The sequence below is a fragment of the Theropithecus gelada genome, chromosome 1 (genome assembly GCF_003255815.1).
Source record: "Theropithecus gelada isolate Dixy chromosome 1, Tgel_1.0, whole genome shotgun sequence".
Lineage (NCBI taxonomy): Eukaryota > Metazoa > Chordata > Mammalia > Primates > Cercopithecidae > Theropithecus > Theropithecus gelada.
In genome coordinates, this window is record NC_037668.1 from 122,240,357 (window position 1) to 122,261,537 (window position 21,181).

The 21,181-nt window shown below is 46.7% G+C and overlaps 1 protein-coding gene and 1 pseudogene across 2 annotated transcripts in view; one reads left to right on the forward strand and one right to left on the reverse strand.

Annotated features, from left to right (window-relative positions):
- ABCA4 (ATP binding cassette subfamily A member 4) overlaps positions 1-21,181 on the reverse strand; it is a 128,464-nt gene that overhangs the window by 38,754 nt on the left and 68,529 nt on the right. Inside the window, exons 18-28 of the mRNA XM_025385846.1 lie at positions 18,375-18,464; positions 16,499-16,673; positions 14,177-14,308; positions 12,874-13,013; positions 12,299-12,436; positions 10,755-10,948; positions 8,985-9,069; positions 6,100-6,305; positions 5,693-5,741; positions 921-1,186; positions 141-265 (exon numbers count right to left, since the gene is read on the reverse strand). Coding sequence (XP_025241631.1) covers positions 141-265; positions 921-1,186; positions 5,693-5,741; positions 6,100-6,305; positions 8,985-9,069; positions 10,755-10,948; positions 12,299-12,436; positions 12,874-13,013; positions 14,177-14,308; positions 16,499-16,673; positions 18,375-18,464 — 1,600 coding nt within the window. The remainder of the gene's footprint in view (positions 1-140; positions 266-920; positions 1,187-5,692; positions 5,742-6,099; positions 6,306-8,984; positions 9,070-10,754; positions 10,949-12,298; positions 12,437-12,873; positions 13,014-14,176; positions 14,309-16,498; positions 16,674-18,374; positions 18,465-21,181) is intronic.
- On the forward strand, positions 9,661-10,143 carry LOC112633436 (annotated as a pseudogene). Its single transcript, XR_003121524.1, has one exon. The product of XR_003121524.1 is annotated as a 60S ribosomal protein L21 pseudogene (transcript).

Genomic DNA, 21,181 nt, shown 5'->3' on the forward strand with positions numbered 1-21,181 from the left:
CCTTTCTGCAGGGAGCCCCAAGACCCCTCCCTCATTGGTGAAGGTCCCAGTGAAGTGGGAAGGTCAGGGCCCTTTCAAGCAGTGTGTGACCCAGGCGCCCCAAACCCACGGAGGAGAATGGTGACTCCGAGTCTGCGCACCTGAAGAAGGTGTACTGCTGCCCATACATCCAGGGGTGAAGGGTCAAGGCAGGGTATTCGCCAAAAGGAGGGATAATGATAGAAAGCATCAGAGCCAAAAACACAAAAGTGGCTGGGAGCACGATCTGTGGGAGAATAGACGTGGAATAAACATGACTGTGGCATGGAGACGTCATGCGCTCGTGCACACACATCTTCATTCTTTTAAACATTTATCTTGCAGCCTCCTAATCAGCCCCTGGTGGAGAGGGTTGGGCTTCTGGGAGAACATAATAGGCAGGGTGTGCGAAGCTAAGATGTGCAGAAGAAAACAGAATGTTCTGGTGGCCACTGAAGAATCTGAATGAGCCCAGTGTTCAGCCAGATGCCGAAGGGCAGTTCAAAGAGCGAGTCATATGACTCGCTGTTCTTTGAACCAGAGCTTCTTTCTCTAAATTAAAAAAAAATTAAAAGAAAAAAGAGGACAATGACTTTGATATGTAGGGTCACTGCAACAACAAATGAAAACATGACTTTACCCCTCACTGTAAATATAAAAACAATATTAACATTTTCACTATTACTCTATTTTCTTTGCTAAGGGAGGTCCAACTTACAAAGAAGATTCATGTTACCAAGAATCAAAATAAGGGTTTGGAAAGCAGGAAACAAAGCCGGCAGAATCTAAAGAGGGTGCTCCTCGCTGAATTAGAACCCATGTGTGCAGGAACACTCAGGAGAGGAGGGGAAGGCTGGGAGGGGAGCCACTGAGCTCAGCTACACACCGACCGACAACAGTACCTGTGCCAGGAAGTCCTTGTGACTGCGGATGGTGTGTTGGAATCGCTTGACCAGCAGCGCCTGCACGTGCTGGAGGACCAGCTGTGCCCCTGTGTTGAGCTGTGGGCCTGGGCACTCTGGCTCTGGGGGAGGCTGGCCCTCTGGGTGAGCAGCTGGAGCCCCAGGGGAGAAGACATTGGAGTCCTGGGGTGTCTGTCCGGCCTTCTCTCTGGGACCCAAGCAGGGGCGTTGGGGGTTGATGTTTTCTCTTTTCTGCTGAGCGCCGCCTGTTTTGGGAGATTGAATTAATAATTTGGAAGATGCCTGTGAGGTCTGGATCTCTAATGCCATTTTTTTTTTCCTTACAGCATTGGTTTTTCTCTTCATTTAAGTCAGCAATGAAATACCAGGTTGGTAGCTTAATCATCTTTATAAAAGTCTACTTTCCAGTGTAAATTACTTATACAGAGAAATTATATAGATTCACCTGAAATTGCCTTAAAATTCTCTATGAACATTAAAGAGAACGAAATAGCTCTAAAAGCATTGACATGGAGAGGTTTAAAATATGTAACTTAGTTAATAAAAAAAACAAAACTGGCTGGGCACGGTGGCTCATACCTGTAATCCCAGCACTTCGGGACCTGAGGCGGGTGCATCATTTGAGGTCAGGAGTTCGAGACCAGCTTGACCTACATAGTGAAACCCCCTCTCTACAAAAATACAAAAATTAGCCAGGCATGGTGGCAGGCACCTGTAATCCCAGCTACTCAGGAGGCTGAGGCAGGAGAATCACTTGAACCCAGGAGGCAGAGGTTACACAAGCCGAGACTGCACCACTGCACTCCAGCCTGGGTAACAGAGCAAGACTCCCTCTCACACAGCACAGCACAAAACAAAACAAACACACAAAAATGCCCACCGACTGTCAGCAGAAGCTGGGGAGGAGAATTGGATAGAAAGGGGGGAGGAAGTGAGAAGTGAGACTTTAGCCTTTTGTGTATTATATGAAGTTTTAAACAACAAAATACATTCACCTATTACCTGTGTACTTAAACAAATGAAAAATCAGAGTCAATGTGGTTCTTTCTGAATTCTTAGAGTATACTGAGAACTGGTAGAAAAATTAATGAACTAAGAGTTAGGGGACTGAGGTTTGAATATGGATTCTTACAAGATACATAAATTTGGGGAAGTGACTCAATCTGCCTAAATCTGAGTTTTCTCAGACTCCTCATCTGTAAAATGAAAGTGAGGTTAGGCATGGTGGCTCATGCCTGTAATCCCAGCACTTTGGGAGGCCAAGCTGGGAGGATTGCTTGAGCCCAGGAGTTTCAGATCAGCCTGTACAACATAGGGAGACCCTGTCTCCGTAAACAATTAAAAAAGGAATTAGCCAGGCACGGTGGTGTGGGCCTGTAGTCCCAGCTACTTGGGAGGTGGAGGTGGGAGCCACTGTACTCCAGCCTGGGTGACAGAGCGAAACCCTATCTCAAAAAAAAAAAAAAAAAAAAGGAACATTTCACAGGATTGTTTTGAAAATTAAATGAGATAACACATGGGAGCATGCTCTAGAAACCATTGCAAATTGTCGGTTATGTTGAAGCTATAGTTTATAGTCACTGATTAATGCTCATTTGCCAAACAACTATTGCTGGACACGGAGAGCCTAGAGGACTGTTCGTTGGTCCCTAGCTGCTTTCTTAACCCTCCTCAAGCCCCCCAGGACAAGGACAGTTGTAAAGGGAATTGGGTCAGCTCAGTCATCCTTTCAACTACATTTACCTATGATGTGCCAGGCCTGGGAATGTGAAGGCCGGGTGGCAGCCCCAGCCCTGGTACCTGCAATCAGAGGGGCGAAGTTCTGCCAGTTCTCGGTGCCAGAGCCCCAGTTCTGCCGGCTCCTTCTCCTGATCTGGGCTCAGATTTGATGTCTGCTATGGCTGGCCCTCCCTCTGGGAGGATCCCTGCTGCCCCTCCTTTTTGCTGGCTGATATCATCTCAAACCTCTGAGCTTTGATCTCTCCCCGAAGGCTCCATCCTGACTGGAGCCCACTGACATGGCCAGAGCTAAGGGTTCCAGGCCTATTCAGAATCGCCAGTTTGTCCCTGGTTATCTGCTGCTTTCTAGTTACTGACTGTGAGCCACCCCTTCAGAAGAGGCATTGACCCTTGCTGGAGGCTGCACAAATGTTTCTGATGACTAGGCATAATTGAAACCTGTCAGTAACAATATGAACCTGTGATCAATTAAGCAGCTGACCAATCGTTACCTCCTGCTCCTTGCTCTTGTTACCCAATAAATAACGACGGGCTGCAGAAGCTTAGGGGGTTGCCTTTACTCACTAGAAGCAGGAAGACCTTTTCTTCTTCTCTTCTTCCCGATGCTAGCCTTTCCTTAAAAGAGTTACTTTGGTTTTTTGTTATCATTTCTATGTTCATCCCTTCGTTCAGTCTTGTAATGACGTTCTCAGGCAGTAACCGTAGTAACTGCTGTAATGACGGTCTCAAGTAGTAACCGTGGCAGTCAGCCACAGACCCTGTCCATGCCACGCAATGTGTGACCCCAATGCACAGCTACAGGTTCCTTTAAACTCTGGAGACAAGGTCAGAAAGTGACATCCTCTAAGACTGAGTTAATTCAAAATAAATGTACTTAGCCCTCTGAAAAGTGGCTGAGAGTGTGGCATTGAGCATCCCAGATTTGAGAGCCAAGACCAGAGAGTGAGACCCAGCGGCCTGGGTGACTTTAGGCAAACCCTCCAACCTGTGAGCTCAGTTCGCCCAGAGGCGGCAGACCCCTGCCCTACCCGCTTCATGAGATTACAGTGATAATCAGATAAGACAGTGGATGTTAAGTGCTTTGAGGTAAAAGATGGTTTGTAAACCTTGAGTCTAGAGTTGCTAATTTTTAATCAGCGATCGTATACTGTTTTATAACTTGGCAAGCATCAACTCATTTAATCCTCTCAACAATGCTACAAGTAGATGCTATTATTATCTCCATTTTGCAGATGGGGAAACAGGTACAAAGAGGCTAAGTACTTACCCAAAGCCAGTAAGTTTGCAAATTATGAAGTTCAGGTTTGATGTTTGGTCGGCCTCACTCCAGAAGCTACACTCTTACCCACTCCCCTTGACTGTATCTTTGGAATATCCTGTTCTACGCTTATGCTGACTAAACAGTCCTCTGATGTGTAATTTATTCTGAGAGGGCCTATTTATCAAGACGGAATATTTGGCACAGGTACAAGGCCCTAACTCTTGAATCCAGCAAAGCTTCTGATATAAATTAGCATATTTTCATTCTGGTCTTGGTTAATATAAGTCTTTGACTTTGGGTGAGCTGAGATTATTCAACTTCTGTGTCAGCAGAGCTTGAAAGAACTTGGGCTATGTGGTGAACTGCTCCTGCCCCCTGGAGAGAACTGCTTCCTGCTCCACCCCCACTCTGCCAGGATGACTACATCTTTTGACCACCACGTGATGTACTGGGATGGGCTGAAGCCTATCTGGGCTGGTATATGTGTCCATTGGTAGTTCTAGGCATAGTAGATAGATGTTTGGGATCACTTATGAAGAAAGATGAAAACCAAGTTATGTTAAGAGCTCATTCCAGAATCCCCATAAAGAGGAAACACTCCAACAGGAAAACATTGAAATATGCCACACTGAGAAGAAGGAGGTAACTCATGCTTTAGGAGGTGTTAGGAACCCAGGGGCAGCAAAGGAAAATCGCTGCAAAGCTTTGCCTGCACCAGCGGAGGATTTTACAGTGTGGATGGACGCCTCGTGTTCTATCAGGAGTAGTTTCTGTTTGTGTGGCAGGTAACCCTGTCACATGTCTATCTCCCCACCCTCCACCCTCTGCCGTAAACTCTGCTACACTCACAGATGCTTTGTGTGGCTGTGGGTTTGTTAAAAGTTTATGGAAGGAGCTAGTTGGTGCCCAGGCTGACACATGTAGAAGGGAGACTTCTAGAATCCATAGGAATTTTGGTCCCCATGTTTTCAAAGCCCATAGACCACTAAATAAGGGTTCAAAATGATTTTATGTTGATCTCAAAGGGGCCAGGAGACTGGCATCTGAGTTGTGTTTAATAAACGCTAAGGACTCTGCCAGCTGTCACTCATGCAGACAGGGATGGATCAGAGGCCTGCTGGAGATGACAGGAGGAGATGAGAACGATGACGTGGCAGGAACAAGGGACTGGGGACCCAGCATGAGAAGCTGAGGGACGGAGCTACCAAGCTGACCTCCATAAGAATCCTCATTCATCCCAAGTGTCCCCACCCAGACCTAACTCAGTCTGTTATTCCTTTGTCACTCAAAGCCATCTAGGATGCAAAGTGCCTACTACTGGGGAGTCAGATACTATGGAGGAATATTTGCCTTCTTTGTTGTTTCATGACTTTTTCCTTAGACTTTTTTTTTTTTTTTTTTTTTTTGAGACGGATTTTGCTCTTGTCACCCAGGCTGCAGTGTAGTGGCACAATCTCTGCTCACTGCAACCTCTGCCTCCCAGGTTCAAGCGATTCTCCTGTCTCAGCCTACTGAGTAGCTGGGATTACAGGTGCGCGCCACCATGCCCAGCTAACTTTTGTATTTTTAGTAGAAACGAGGTTTCACCATGTGGCCAGGCTGGTCTTGAACTCAGGTGATCCATCTGCATCAGCCTCTCAAATTGCTGGGATTACAGGCATGAGCCACCGCACCCAGCCCCTTAGACTTTCAAGATAGAACTTGGGAGGGGGGAGAGGAAGGGGACAAGCCACAGTCTCCAGCACCATACCTGCAAACAGAGGTCCTGAATCAGAATCCTCCGTGACCTTCAGAAAAATCTGTCAAGAAGAAAAAAAGAGAGAATTTTATTTAGTCATTCCTACTCTCAGAAAAATCTAACCCAAGCTCCGTTTTGTTGGGTATTGCTTCATAATGGGAAGAAAACCCATTATGACTCTTTATCTAAGAACATCGTCTTCTATAAATGCAAAAACGTAAGCACACAGTAACCACAACTACATAAAATATGTATGCATACAGAGAAGCGGGAAGTATGCCAAAAATAAAGATAGTTGCTATGCTTGGGTGAGGAATGATGGCTTTTTGCTTTTACACAACTTTGCTCTAATGTTAGACTTTTTCAAGGAACCACCACTTCTGGCACTTGACAGAAACCAGCTGGAATCTCTACTTTACCTCTTCCAGGGGAGTGTCAGAAATTCCAAAACTGCTGAGACCAAGGTCAGCCAGCGTTTCCTCCAGCTCTCTGAAAAGGCTAGCATATGCTCTGTGCTTGAAATTCTTACTTGGAAGAAGGAAGATAAGTTCTTGACCAATGCACTCCACCAGCGTTGCCTCTGGAACATGGTGGAGAACTACATCCATCAGCTCATTTACATCCCCTAGGACAAGAAAAAAGACTGATGCCAGCTCTGTTTTCCAGAACCTGGAAGATGGTGAGGTTACCCAGGTTTCCTACTTCTCTCCACCTCCCCTTTGAGGAAGAGGCATTTTGTATCTCGGCAGTGACTCTTTCAGAGGACTGATGCTCCATCAAGTCTGTTTTTAGCTTAGTTGGCCCTGAGATCACCATTGAGAGGCAGAGGGAAATGGAAGCAGAGTCCTCCCCACTAGCCAGCTGTGCAACCTGGGGGCGAGGCGGGGGGTGCAGTCATGCAACTTTCCTGTGCCAGTTCCTCCTCTGTTCAACCAAACGTTCTGTCCCCTCAAGCTATGTTACATTGGGTGGGTCACACTCGAGTTTCCTCATCTGTGAAAAGGGGAAAATAATGGTACCCACTTCATTGTTGTTTTTGAGGACCGGATGAGTTAAACTGCACAAAGCAGTTAGAGAAACACCTGGCACCTAGGTGAGTGCTGGCTGCTATTGTTGTCATTTACATCATCTCGGTAAGAAATCTCTTAGTCATGGTTGTTTTTCATTCTCATTCACTGAACACTTGAGGGCTAAGTCAAAGTCGTTTTCATTTTTCTGGTCTGTCCTCAGCTATGGGGGACTTGCCCAAGACACAAACCTGGAACCGGTGACCAAGCTGAGTGAGAAGCGCCTTCCCTAAATCACACACCCGTGCCTGCTCTAACTTCTCAGAAGACTGCACAGTTTCTCTTGGGATTGCACCTGCCTCCACAAACAAAACTGAATCCTCAGCTCACAGGAAATGCAGAGGGGGGTTGAGAAGCCATGGGGAGAAGCTGGGGGAGGGGGTAGGATATGGGGTGCATATCATGGACTGTGAACAAGTGTCAGGTATCAACTGTTTATCTGACACATGTATGCATTCAGAATTGAATTTTGTGTACAAGTGTGTATTACCTTAAAATTAAAAATCTAACTGTAAAAACCTCACTTACATACACTTGAAGAGAGAGTTCTCTCACACACTGTCTTGAGAGGCAGGTCAAAGGGAGAGGGATTCCAGGACTCAAAACACAACTCTCAGAAAGCAGCTCTCAGACTTGAGGACACCCAGTAGGTTCTTTTATTGTTGTTTAAAAAATGATCCATATGAAGGGATTTCATGGCTTTCAACCAAAATCCTTCTGCCTAGCTGGATTGGAAGTCTTCTTTATGTCAAATCTGCAAGTTGGACTTGATTGTCTTTAGCTCTGGGATGACTTCATACGGAGGCTGGAGAGTCCTTTACGTTAAGGAAGCAGCTCTGCCCTAATTGCTCTCCAGGGGTCATGTTCATTGTTCTCTTAGGAAGGAAATTGAACCCAAAGCTGCTGGATTCCCAGGAATTGTGTCTTAGGCATGTGTCAGCCTTTCCAGAAGTAGCTCTGTAGGTCAGCAGGGCTTTGGGCATCTGGGAGGGAGGTCCGTGAGTGTGTGTGTGGTGTGTGGGTGTGTTTGAGTGAAAAGACTTTCAAGGAGCTGAGGATTAAATGATTTTCCCTGTCTTATTTGAGGCCTAACTATGGACTGCATTTCCCACCATTCACGGCATCCCGATTCTATACAAAGAAAATCTTCATTTAGAAATAAAGTAATTGAAAAAAAAAAAAAAGAATCATTCAGCCACTCAGGCCTTGTTTCCAACCCAGTTTTGGCAAATCACAGTAACTTAACATATTAGAATTAATTTAAAACAAATATAAACTTCTTGACCAAGATTCAGAGAGTGGGGCGATAGATAACCACAGGAAGGCAGGCTAGGAGGAAGACCCAGAAGTGTCATCCTAAAAAGATGTTTTCTGTTCCTCACAGGGTCTCTCAGTGTAAAGAGAAGGCAGGTGCATGAACCGTGACGACAGCTCTCCGGGCATGTTCCCTCCAGTTGTAATGATCGGACGACACAAATATTGTCCGGTTCTCTTGCTTCACCGGACTTCAATCAGTAAATTCTTAACATTTAGAAAAAGTTTGTGCTAAATAGAAAAATGTGCTTTTTCTTTGATAAGCAGGTACTTTTCCCATTCATTAACTTGTATCAGTACATAAGCTTAGTTTTGCTCCTGTGTGGGAATCTGCTTCTCACATGTTCTCTCACATAGAGAGGGGATAGCCTCTCTACTGCAGCTCCCTGGAGATGGGGGCACCCCTGAGAGCTTCAGTGCATCATAATTAAAGGGAGACTCACTGGAAAGTTGGGAAGCTGAGGGGAGAATCAGGAGTGTAATAGGAGTGTATGCTATTTCCAGACTTGCCATCCACACATGCAATCTGACTCCCCAAGTTCACTGGAAGAGCCGTGCATCACCATGCTTCCACTAGAGGGCGCCATGTCACACATTTAAAGAAGCTCTCCCCACACTAAGGAATGTGGCCTGGAGCCAGGGCAGGGAGACCCCAGGAATGAAGGCTTACTAAGGGTAAGAGCAGAGTGTATTCCTAATTAAAGGGAGAGGGCCCTTAGGTGCATGTCTTTTAAAATCCTTTTGGGAATGAAGGAAGGTGGACGAGGAGAAAGAAGCTCAAAGCGAAAGAACAACTGTGTGACCTTGAGAAGTACACAGTGTTCTCTTTGCTCCCATTAAAATGCATCACAACAGGACACACCCAGCAATAGTGGGAGATGGCTGCCAGACAGGAACCCAAGTATGGCCCGTCCAGTCCTTACCATCCAGGACTTGTTCTGGAGTTAGGTCATCGACGTGGGCTGGACAAGTGGTGGAGAAACTCTTAGACGCGCAGCTGCAGGTCCCCTGCAACAGACAGATGGACAGGATGACTGACAAGATACACATCCCTTCAGTGACAGCCTCTCCCTGATGCTGGCTGCTGTCACTGCCTGCTTTATTTATTTCTCACTGCCAAGTGTAGTCAACACATTTTTTTCTTCACTGTTTAATCTGTTAATTCATCTGAGCATTCTGAGGGTGTAGTCGCTTGATTTTATCCTAGAGTGTGTGAGTCACGCACAGAGAGCAGCAGAACCTCCAAGGGTCCCTTTGGCTTGTCTTCAATTATGTGGCAGCTGTAGGTTCTGCCTGTGGGAGACATTCTGCGCCTGCCTCGCTGTGGATGGAAACAGGAAACCCCAGCAGCAGCCAGACACTTAAACCAGAGGCATAAATAATGTTGCCATGTCATATTCGTGACCATTTGAATGTGAGCGATGCCTGTTCTTAAGAAGCCCAGAGCACATTTATAATACTTTATCTCATTTATCTTCACATCCCTAAGAAGCAGAAGCAGAGGTCATCAGCTTCATTTAACATGTGAAGAAGAAAAAAAAAATTAAAAAAAATAAGGAGGGCCTTTCAGCCAGAACCGCCATCTTCCAGTAATTCGCCAAAATGACGAACACAAAGGGAAAGAGGAGAGGCAGCCGATATATGTTCTCTAGGCCTTTTAGAAAACATGGAGTTGTTTCTTTGGCCACGTATATGTGAATCTATAAGAAAGGTGTAGACATCAAGGGAATGGGTACTGTTCAAAAAGGAATGCCCCACAAGTGTTACCATGGCAAAACTGGAAGAGTCTACAATGTTACCCAGCATGCTGTTGGCATTGTTGTAAACAAACAAGTTAAGGGCAAGATTCTTGCCAAGAGAATTAATGTGCGTATTGAGCACATTAAGCACTCTAGGAGCCGAGATGGCTTCCTGAAACGCGTGAAGGAAAATGATCAGAAAAAGAAAGAAGCCAAAGAGAAAGGTACCTGGGTTCCACTGAAGCGCCAGCCTGCTCCACCCAGAGAAGTACACTTTGTGAGAACCAATGGGAAGGAGCCTGAGCTGCTGGAACCTATTCCCTGTGAATTCATGGCATACTAGGTGTTTAAAAAAAAAAAAAAAAAAAAAAGACCTCTGGACTGGAAAAAAAATAAGGAGGAATTAAATAATTTGCCTAGGATGACACAGTTTGTCCACTTGGCAGCACAGACATAAAACTGGGTCTGATGTGCTGAAGTGGTCTCCGTTGGTTGGTATATTTTGGCTTCATCATTTTTATGTTATAGCACCCAAGGAGGCCTCCTCTTAGTCTTCACTTACCACTGAAATTCAGGTTTAATTAGGGAATATGAATGTTGAAATGAAAAAAGAACGAAGTTTAACCAATTGCTCTTAGAACAGCCTAACCTTACAAAATAAGACACTCACTTCTATGTTGCACCAAACCACATCTGAAGCTTGGGATCCTGGTGTGTAATCTGGCATGTAATAATTGCAGACCATTTAAAGCTAGTTGTTTCATTTTGGCTAAAGCATCTCTGTAGGAGGAGGCTTCAGAATATGTTCATCGAAATCTTCTGCAAATGGTCCCAGAACAAAGACACTGATTCTGATGACGAGAGCCTGTGTGAGTAGCCCTGTCTGGAGTGGCAGCCCCGTGCTGTGTGCTCCTTCTCACCCAGGCCAGGGTCCTTCCCTGGGCAGACACCTACCTCACTGCCTTTCCTTTGGCTCTGGATGTTTTTCATCTTGCGCACCAAGGTTAAGTACAAGCCCGTGCCAAAGCAGTTCTTCAGGAAAAGTGGGGTGCCTGAGCAGTAGAGCCTTCCCTGGGCAATGATGGCAATGCGATCCCCAAGGAGGTCGGCCTCGTCCATATGGTGAGTTGACATGATGATGGTTCTGCCTGCAAGGTAGGGGCCAGGGCAATCACCAGCCCTGCCCTGGGTTAGGTGTGGTTGGTAAAGGGTGTACAGCAATTTCCTGGCTACATAGTTGCAAAAATCAGGAATTAACTAAAAAAAATCCAAGGGAACTAATTCAGCAGCAAATTCCAGGATATTAGGACAATAATAACTAACATTTCATAGCACCCTACATACTGTAAGGCATTGCCACACACAGTGTCTCTGCATCCAGCATAGGATCTGATTCAAATAAATCTCCATATTAGGGGCTTATGTATTATGGTCAGCATCTAGTGAGTTTCATACATACATTTTCTGGATCATTAAGCTTTGCGTTTATATTTATAATCTTCATAAAGAACACACACGTGCATACTCTCCCTAACTGGAGATGTCATTAAAAGGAAACAGCAGGCCAGATGCGGTGGCTCACGCCTGTAATCCCAGCACTTTGGGAAGCCGAGGTGGGCAGATCATCTGAGGTCAGGAGATCAAGACCATCCTGGCTAACACGGTGAAACCCCATCTCTACCAAAAATACAAAAACCATTAGCCAGGCATGGTGGCAGGCGCCTGTAGTCCCAGCTACTCGGGAGGCTGAGGCAGGAGAATGGTGTGAACCTGGGAGGCGGAGCTTGCAGTGAGTGGAGATCATACCACTGCACTCCAGCCTGGGCGACAGAGCGAGACTCTATCTCACAAAAAAAAAAAAAAAAAAAAAAATTTGAAGAAGAAAACAGCAATGAGGATTCCAGGATGACAAACCCTCAGAGAAAGGCACAGGGCAATGCTGTGTGAGTAGAGTGAGGGGAAAGCTCTGGCTTGATCATGGGGTTGAACCATGCTATTAACCTCTATGAGCACTCAGCTCTGCCTGCTGTGTCTCCCAATCTGAGCCCCTTGTCTGAGAGGTGCCATGACAGAGGAGCCACTTCCATCTGCGGCCATCCTCTGGAGCACCGAATGCCCACCAGGTCACCTTCACACTGGTCCTGAGTGGTCATCTGACAGCTATGGAGCTTCTAGGTATGTTTGCAGGTGACCTGGGTCCCCATGGTCAGAGAGGACTTTCACCTAGAGTAGCATCCATCATTTCAGACAGAAGGGCTGCAGGTTGAGAGAATTTTCTAAAATATTTTCGGAAATAGGTTGCCTCATCAATGATTCCCTGTTTATATTTTTAAAAACCTCAGGAGGCTTTAGTTGGAACTTAGATTCACCAAGTCACTGACAAACCCCCTTCTAAGTGTAGCCATGGTGGTTCCTGTACTCAGCTATGCCAGGTGAGAGAGTGGGGACCACAGGTAGAGCCACAGTGAGAGCCCAGGAGACTGAGCAGTGGCTGTTACCTGAGCGATACTTCAGGAGCAGGTCCCAGATCGAGCGTCTCGAGTAAGGGTCCACACCAGAGGTGGGTTCGTCCAGAATCACCACCTTGGCATCTCCCACAAAGGCAATGGCGACTGACAGCTTTCTCTGCATGCCACCTGGAGGCACAAGAAGGATAGGAGAGTTAAGGGACTGTGGAGGGTGGGGACGAGAAAGGCCCAGGGCCAGTGGCATTGTGGGGGCACCCTAATCCAGCAGCGGTTTGATGCTGCCTCTTAGATGTTCATAGCGTTCAAAGCCCTAATACTGTTGAGGCTTTGTAAATGCAGAAAGGGCAACCATCGCCTCCTTGGATCAGACCCTTTGAAGACTGTTCAAACACATCAACCTCAGGACAAATAAAACCCAGGCTGCTGTGAGACACTGCTCTGCAGGGATAATGCTCTGGGGGCTGCTCTTAGATTTTTTGGGTAACTTCACAGAGGTGTTCCCACCCTTAGAAGCTCTCCTGCTCCAAGCCTCCCCTGCCTCCTGGGTGCACTGGGAAGTCATGGATTTGCCATCTGTGGCCCTGTCTCCATCCAACTCCCAGCACCTGATAGATCCTGAGCCTCTTCATTCCGCTTGTGGTGGAGGCCTGTGTCCTCCAACATGGCCTCCATCTCCAGCTGGGCCTCCTCCCAGGACTTTCCTTTCAGCTGGGCATAGAACAGTATGTGCTCAGCCACCGTGAGGCTAGGAGGATGGGACAACGAGAAAAGCAATGGCTCAGCACTTCCACTTCTAGCAGCCGATCTTACAGAAATAATTGAGGACAAGTATTCTTGATTTAGCAATCAAGATGCTCACTGCAGTGGTGTTTATGATACAAAACAAAAATAGCAGACCCTGCTTAAATAGTTAATAAGAGGATGGCTTACATGGTTCATTCATACAATGGAATAGTCTGTAAATATTAAATATTATTTTATAGAAGAATATGTAATGACATGAGAGATGTTCATGATATCTTATGTTTAAAAAAGCAATCCTTTTTTGAAAAAAATGTCAGGTTATAAAATTGTATGCATAGTTTTACTATTCTTTATGATTTTAAAGTATATGTGTTTATCTATCTATACATGTATAGGAGAAAGTTCTAAAAAATTATATACCAATATGTTAACAGTGGTTATCTCTGAGTAGTGAAATTACAGGTGACTTTTATTTTCGATTTTTTGTTTACCTATATTTCCTTCCTCCCTCCTTCCCTTTCCTTCCTCCTTCCCCTTCCCTTTTCTTCCCTCCCCTCCCCTCCCTTCATCCCCTCCCTCTCTCCCTTTCTTTTTTCCTTCACTCCTTCCTTCCTTCCTTCCTTCTTCCTCCTTCCTTCCTTTCTTACTTCCTTCCTTTTCTTCCTCCCTCCCTCCCTTCCTTCCTCCCTTCCTTTTTTTTCTTTCACAATGACTACGCATAGCTTCTTAGATAAGAAATAAAAGATACCTTATTGGGGGAAAAAAGTAACTGAAAAGCCCCCTGAAAAGTTTGCCTTTCATGCCGTGGCTTACACAGGAAAAAGGAACAGTGGTCCTCCTGTCTTTGGTCCCTGAAAGGAAGTACTTCAGGGCTGCAGAAGGGGCTCGGGGATCAATCAGCTGCTCTGTCAGAGTGAAGGCAGCCTCACCCTTCTGAGGGGGGGAGCCCTCAGCTCTGAGCAGCAGAGCCAGAGTCCCATATTCTGAGGGACAATTCTCACTGCAAGTAGGACAAAGGACCTTAAACACGGGGAAAACCAAATAAGAGTCTGTATCTCTGCCTGTGCCCAGGCCCAGCACCCCTGAGCTGGGCTCTAGAAAAGTGTGCTGGGGGGCAGAGGTGAGGAGACGGGATGGGGAGGTCTCAGTTCCTGCGTTGCTTACTGGTGGAACAGGATGTTGTGCTGTGGACACATGCCAAGGCTCTGCCGGATTGCATCCAGGCTGGTTTCAATGTCCCTTCCCCCAACGAGCACAGTCCCAGAGGTTGGTGGCAACAGACCCGTCAGGATGGACCTGCAGAACACAGGAGTCAGTGGCAGAAGAGATGGCCTTTAGCAACATGCCTTAGGAGGGCCGCCCCACACTGTGTTCAGTGAGAACTCTCACTGGATTCCTGCCTGAGCTGTCAATCAAACCCAAACTGCTATTAGCTGTGGGGCCCCCTTAGCACCAGCGTGTGCATCCAGGCCCTGATGCAGAGGGCCACTTCGGCCGTCCTTCTCTGCTACTTATTTCCTGGGGCTCCCAGGCCAACGCTGAGGGCCTCTGGGATTCCCAGCCTCAGAATGTTCATGTGCAGTCACAGGTATCCCCAGCTCAGCCATCACGGAGCCTGGTGTTGGAGAGGATCAATAAAAGGTGTTTGGTGCATGACTCAAGGCTTTGCCTCTTGGGTGAGCAGTCATGGCTATTGAAAAGCCAGGTGTCATCATCATAAAGCCAGTTAAGGTCTTGATGAAGGCGATAACTAAGCAGTCCTAGGCATTTGTTGATTAACTGATGGAAGCCAGGCATGGGAATTACCACCATCAGTATCAGCTTTGGATCCAAAACATAAAAAGCCCAAGAGCAACGGTGGGCTTTTTTTTTTTTTTTTTTTTTTTTGTAAAATGGGAACTATGACTCCCATGTCCCTGGTTGTTGTAAGGCTTAAATGAGTTAATACACTTACAACATTAGAACAGAGCCAGCATAAAGTAAAACTCAAAAATATGATCACCGTTAGTATTAAACATTGTTTTAACCCCCGGGGGAAGTTGCATGTCAGCAGCTGATGAAGTAATGTGTTTGCCTTTGCGGAGCCCTGGGGTGCTGGACTTTGCTTCCAGCTCTCTGACCCTATCAGTTAGCATGGAGAGACATCAGATGGATGCAGGACCGCCACACCCAGCTCTGTCCCTGAGTTCTGATACCATCTCAGGCTATCTGAACTTGTCCTGATGGAGAAGCTGAAATCTCCGCGGATCAACCACTAGAGGGAAACAGAACCAAATAGAATGGCACCGGCCGCACATTCCATTCACACTGAACCGCCCTAGAGAACATTCCATCACAGGGTGTACACACTGCTGTTCCTTCCTGGGGCTCTCCAAAGGACGTGAAGACTGTGTCACGTGGGTTCACTGCCCCCTGCGAGGTCCATGTCTGCTGCTCCTTGGGAAACCATGGCGGGCCCTGTTCTCCTCTCAGCAGATGGCGCTCGGGTCCCTTGGAGGAGAGTGGGACGCCTGCGGAGCTGACAAGTCCACGCAGAGCCCTTCGCCTTCCGTGCCCTGACCTTCTGTTGCCAGGCGGTTACTCCACAGGCCCCTCTAGGGACTGATTTTTTTTTTTTTTTTTTACTTTCTCCAGAACTACCACTAACCCTCATCAGCTGATGTTGAAGCCTGCCTAATGATCGGCAGGAAAAGGAATTTTCCTTGAAAATAGCAGGACTCTGCCTGGTGTGGTGGCTCATGCCTGTAATCCCAGCACTTTGGGAAGCTGAAGTGGGCAGATCACCTGAGGTCAGGAGTTTGAGACCAGCCTGGCCAACATGGTGAAACCCTGTCTCTACTAAAAAAAAAAAAAAATTAACTGGGTGTGGTGGTATGCACCTGTAGTCCTACCAACTTGGGAGGCTGAGGTGGGAGAATCGCTTGATCCTGGGAGGTGGAGGTTGCAGTGAGCCAAGATCACACCACTGCACTCACCACTGCACTCCAGCATGGGTAATGGAGTGAGACACTGTCTCAAAAAAAAAAAAAAAAAAGAAAGCAAAGCAAAGAGAAAGGAAATAGGGAAATAGCAGGACTCAATACTTCCGTGCACGTGATGACAGTGGCCATCACTTGATCACCACCATGGACTGTTGGGATGGGGGAAAGACTCAAGGTGTGAGAAACAAGAGGCAACCGCGGTGCCTGGCTTTTGCCCCCACTGAGCCATGACAACTCGGTGGCCTCAGGAAAGTCACTTCAACTCTCTGAATGAATGTCCACTTCCCCGGCACACAAAAGGGGCAATAAACTTATTCTACCTCCCCCTCAAGAGAATACATATGAGTGAGCTTTGAATACTGCAGCAAGCTTTTACACATTCTTGGGGCCACAAATATTTGTCACTAAACTTTGTGGGAAAGAGGAGACAGCCGCTGACAGGGAAAGACTAAGCCAGGAAATGACAGGCTAGCACGGCAGCCAGCTTCTCTGCTGGAAGACTCACAAGGTGGTGGTTTTCCCTGCTCCATTGTGGCCGAGGAATGCGGTGATCTGGTTCTCGTAGAAGGTGATGTTCAGACGGTCCACAGCTGGCCGGCCATAGGGCTCAAAAATCTTCACCAGATTCTTCACACATACCCCAGGAACCCACCCTGGATGCTCACGTTCAAAGAAGGAGTCTTGGGAGAAAATAATGAACATGATGTAAACATAATGCCTAATTACACGGCCCCAGGGCTTTTTCTCCAGACCTTGTCTTCTGCCTGTAACATCACCTGCCCTTGTAGACTGCAGAATAATAATAGTAATAATAGCATCAAACATTTATATAGCACCTCCTATATGCTAGGCACTGCTTCAACTGCTTTACACAAATTACCTCAATGTACTTTCATAACGGTCCTAAGGTGTAAACATTTATTAGGCACATTTCCATAGCCGAGGAAACCTCAGACACAGAGACATCAACTCTCCTATTAAGGACACATAGGCATGAGTGGCAGAGTCGGGATTTGAACCCAGAGCCCATGCTCATCAGAGTGCACTCACTGTCTATAGGGAGAGTTGGCCCCAAGCTCAACCTTGGTCCTAGGCCCTCATTGCCAACAGTCCATGGGGCATTTCCTCATGAATTTCTGGAAGCGGCTTAGGCTCTTCATCTTCCCAAAACAACATCTGCTTTCAGACTCTCCCATGACCTTTTCTGGACCGCCATTCTCCTAGTCACCTTGGCTTGAATCTTTGAGTTGACTTTGACTAAGTCTTCTTGCTCCTCAGAACTCCCAGAGTTTTCCAATTAGGTGGGTAGGGCAGTCCATGCCTCCCCATCACCATCCCTCAAATCCCACTCCCCTCCTTCCTCCTCCCATGCCCCCTCCACTGCAGACCCTCACCTAGTGCTCTCACTTCTCCCTGACCTCCCGTCTCTCACTGCTTCATTTCACCCTATATGGCACAGCTTAATTTGTCATCTTAATACTGTAGCTCTAAGCATTTGTTTCCCTAGGGGGAGAAATTCCACTGTTTCTTCTGTCTGTGCCGCCTGGTCTTGCCTGCAACTGAGGTGGAATCAGTCCCCAGCCTCCTGATTTCAGCCTCGACTTTCCACTGTGGGAGGAGGATCTGCCCAGAGGCATGGTGTACTGCAGTGGGCAGTGGTGGGCTGGAGGGATAAAAGCCAGACCCTCTCCTGCCCTGTCAGGCAGAGCCCGGGGGCTGTGCTACCTGTCTAAACCCAGAGCATTTTGGCCACAGAGAAATGCATATGCTTAGGGAATGAAAAGCCTTGGGAAAAATACAGAACTAGTTTAAGAGAGAAGATGAGGGCAGCAAAAGCCAGGAAAAACACAACTTGTAAACCTGGGCCATCAGTTTAGGGATTATTAGGTAACTTCCACTGTCAGGAAAGGCTTCTGATGGTTTCAATGAATGGCCTTCTAGATTTGTAAGCCATAAGTGAAGTGTAGTCAGCTCCCCTGGAGTCTCTTTCCCCCTGGACACAGAAGCATTTATTTTTGTCTTTCCTTATAGCTCATATCCGCTTTAAGTCCCAGTGACCAAAGTTATTGTTCTTGCTAAATCCTCGGAAGTCAGCACATTTGTGCAACCCACTTGGGATTTGCCTAACAAGGGCACAGGCACACTACATAGTTGGTATTTGCTTTCTCCAGGAAATATGCGCTAATGTCTGGGCTGAACCATTCATTCCACACACATGCAGATGGACCTCTGAGAAGCGATCTGGTTTAACACTTGTCAACAGAGAGAGTCAGTTTCCTGGGCTTCTTTCCACCCTTGCCATGAGATGTTTTGCTCTGGCCCTCTGCAGTGCTTAGAGCCTTTTCCTCGCCTCTGCTGTGCATTCTTTATTGGGGTTTTACCGTGTATTCCTTCTGGGTGTTCCGGATCCTCCGTTTCCTCTGTTAGGGGCTCGGTCTTTTCCAGGGCTCTTTCTTCTCTGGTTGAACACCCTGCACCAATCAGAAGCCATTGTTACTCTACCTCCAGGAGCTGAGAACCAGCAAAGGCAGGAAAGGAGGGGAGAGGTACGGGGAGCAAATGAGTTTCCTAGCCAGCCTCTGACCTGCTTTAGGGCTGTGAGGTACTCAAGCATGATCGCACAATCTTTGCCAGTCCCAGAGGAAGATTTGTAACAGGAGCTTCAGACTTGGAGAGTTTCACCTCCTCCTCTCAAGGTGCCAGGAGGAGCCCACAGTTTCAGAAATTGTGATTTTTAAAAAATTAAGAAAACCAGTTTTGAATTTGAAATGAGTTAATTTTCTTTAGCCCACCACTGGTCCATTTTACTCCAATCCAAAACATGTGAAAGTCATGGCGAACCTTGAGTAAAAGTCTATTCAGGGGCCAGATGTGGTGGCTCACCCCTGTAATCCCAGCACTTTGGGAGGCCAAGGCTGGCAGATCACAAGGTCAGGAGTTTGAGACCAGTCTGACCAACATGGTGAAATCCCGTATCTACTAAAAATAAAAAAATTAGTCGGGTGTGGTGGTGCTCACCTGTGATCCCAGCTACTCAGGAGGCTGAGGCAGGAGAATCACTTGAACCCGGGAGGCGGAGGTTGCAGTGAGCCAAGATAGCGCCACTGCACTCCAGCCTGGGCGACAGAGTGAGACTCTGTCTCAAAAAACAAAAACATAAACAAAGTCTATTCAAAGTGCTATGACGGCCAGCCAGCTTAAACTACAGCTTGAGAAATGGTTTACCTGAGAAATTCACCTAGATGGGCATTTAAGTATCTTGGAATTAACACCAGGGTTGAGCCTGGTGATGGTATTAATACAAGCCTGGACAAATTGTGAAGTGTGGTATAAACGCACACATTGCACACACACACACACACACACACACACACACACAGACACTTTTTGGCAAACTTGGCATTTGGTTTAAAAAGACATCAGGACATCCTGGAAGGGGAAGAGAAGCAGAAGGACCAGTCAGTCTGCCAGACAGGAAGGCAGGGACAGGAGGAAACCACTGTCACCAAGCATCCAAGGGCTCTCGGCCTCAAGTGCACACACAAGAGCAGGGCGAGATTTCTCAATGCAACAGCCACCCAGGGCCCCTCTGTCCCCTGCCCTCTGAAAACGTGCAGGAAGTGTGCTGGAGCGGCAGGTAGTGGGCCTGGTGGTCAGGGACCTGCCGCATCTAGTACTGTTCTTCTACTTCTGCTTCCTGAAGGACTTTTGAATCTATGCCCCACGGTTCCTTTGATCACTTTACTAGCTATCAAACTGCACAAATAGGTAATGAAATAGCAAGAGGAAACATCCTCTTAAAGAGTTTAATCACTGGAATGAGTTTCCTGCCAGGCAATATATGTGCAAGTTCCAGATTTTGTCCCAAGTGACCAATGGGGGAAGATACTGGCTGTCTCCTGGGCTCCATTTTTTATTTTTTAATCTGTGAAAAGAGGGAGGTTGGGTAGAGACCCTCAGCTCTTTTCTGGTTTTGGAGAGTTTTAGAAATCCATTTCAGTCCAGCCTATGAGACAGGTGAAAAATATTTGCCTCCCGTTGGCAAACATATTTGTGATTCACTTTTAAAGGAGCATATTTTTCTTATGACTTCTTTTTTTCCTAAGAGGCAGAGTATCTGTTGGGATTGTAGAGAAAAAAAAAAATGCCCACAAGCCCTGATATTCATTGACATTAAAAACATTCCAGGAATACACCCCTGTGCTGAAATTTTTCATTTATTATATGATAATTTTATTATAGTAAACAATTAACAAGTTCATAGGTAGACAAGATGAATAAGCCAATACAATGAAAAAATCCTGAGCTGTTAAAGTGCCGTTTGTTTGACCCAGTGAAAACAAAAGCAAAAAAACAAAAGAAAAAAAAAACCAAAAAAACTTGGCCAAGCCTTTTAAAGGCCCTAGACTAATCCCCTAGAGAAAACAAACATCAATCTCAGTGCTTACAGGATAAGTCCTGGCCCAGGCCCAATAATACAAAGTAAAGAACAGGTAGGTGAGCAACAAACAGATGGGAGAGTACTTCCTTCGCTTGCAGAACCTCCCAGCTCTAGGGGAGCCCCCCCGCCCCCCCGCTCACACTCTGGAATTTCTTTGCTTTCTCAAACCTCACAAAAGAGTCTGTTTTTCCCTGCTTCTAGAACTTTCTCTAGTTAGGCCTCCAGTTTGGTTCAGTAGTAAAGGCGCCTTTTACCTAAGATGTGTTGTGGGCAAATGCCCTTTCAGCCTTCTTCCCCACCCCTAAGAAAGATCAACACCAGGAGAATCTGAGGCATTACGGTGAAGATCAACAGCTCTGCCTCAGCCCCAGGGGGCGTCTGCATCTTGGGAGAATAAACTTACTTATATTTGGAAAAGGCAGAGAAGAATGAAAAGGCACGAGGAAGGCAGTGGGAGACGAATGCAAAGGTTCCTTCATGATTCCCTGGATTTCTGCTTTATACTGAAAAGCTGCAGAAGTTCTTTGAACCCTGAAGTGGCTTGGCCTTTTTTAAATAGGGCAATTTAGTCTACTGGACAAAGTGTCCAGGACACAGGGCTTTATCCATGATCAGCCATTCATGATCACACAGGGCCCAGCGACTCGTGAAAGGTGGGCTCCCAGACGCTGCAATGCCTATCAAGGGGCAGAGTCCCAGAAGGCAGCTGACTCATCAGGAATCACACCGTTTACATAGAGGGCCACC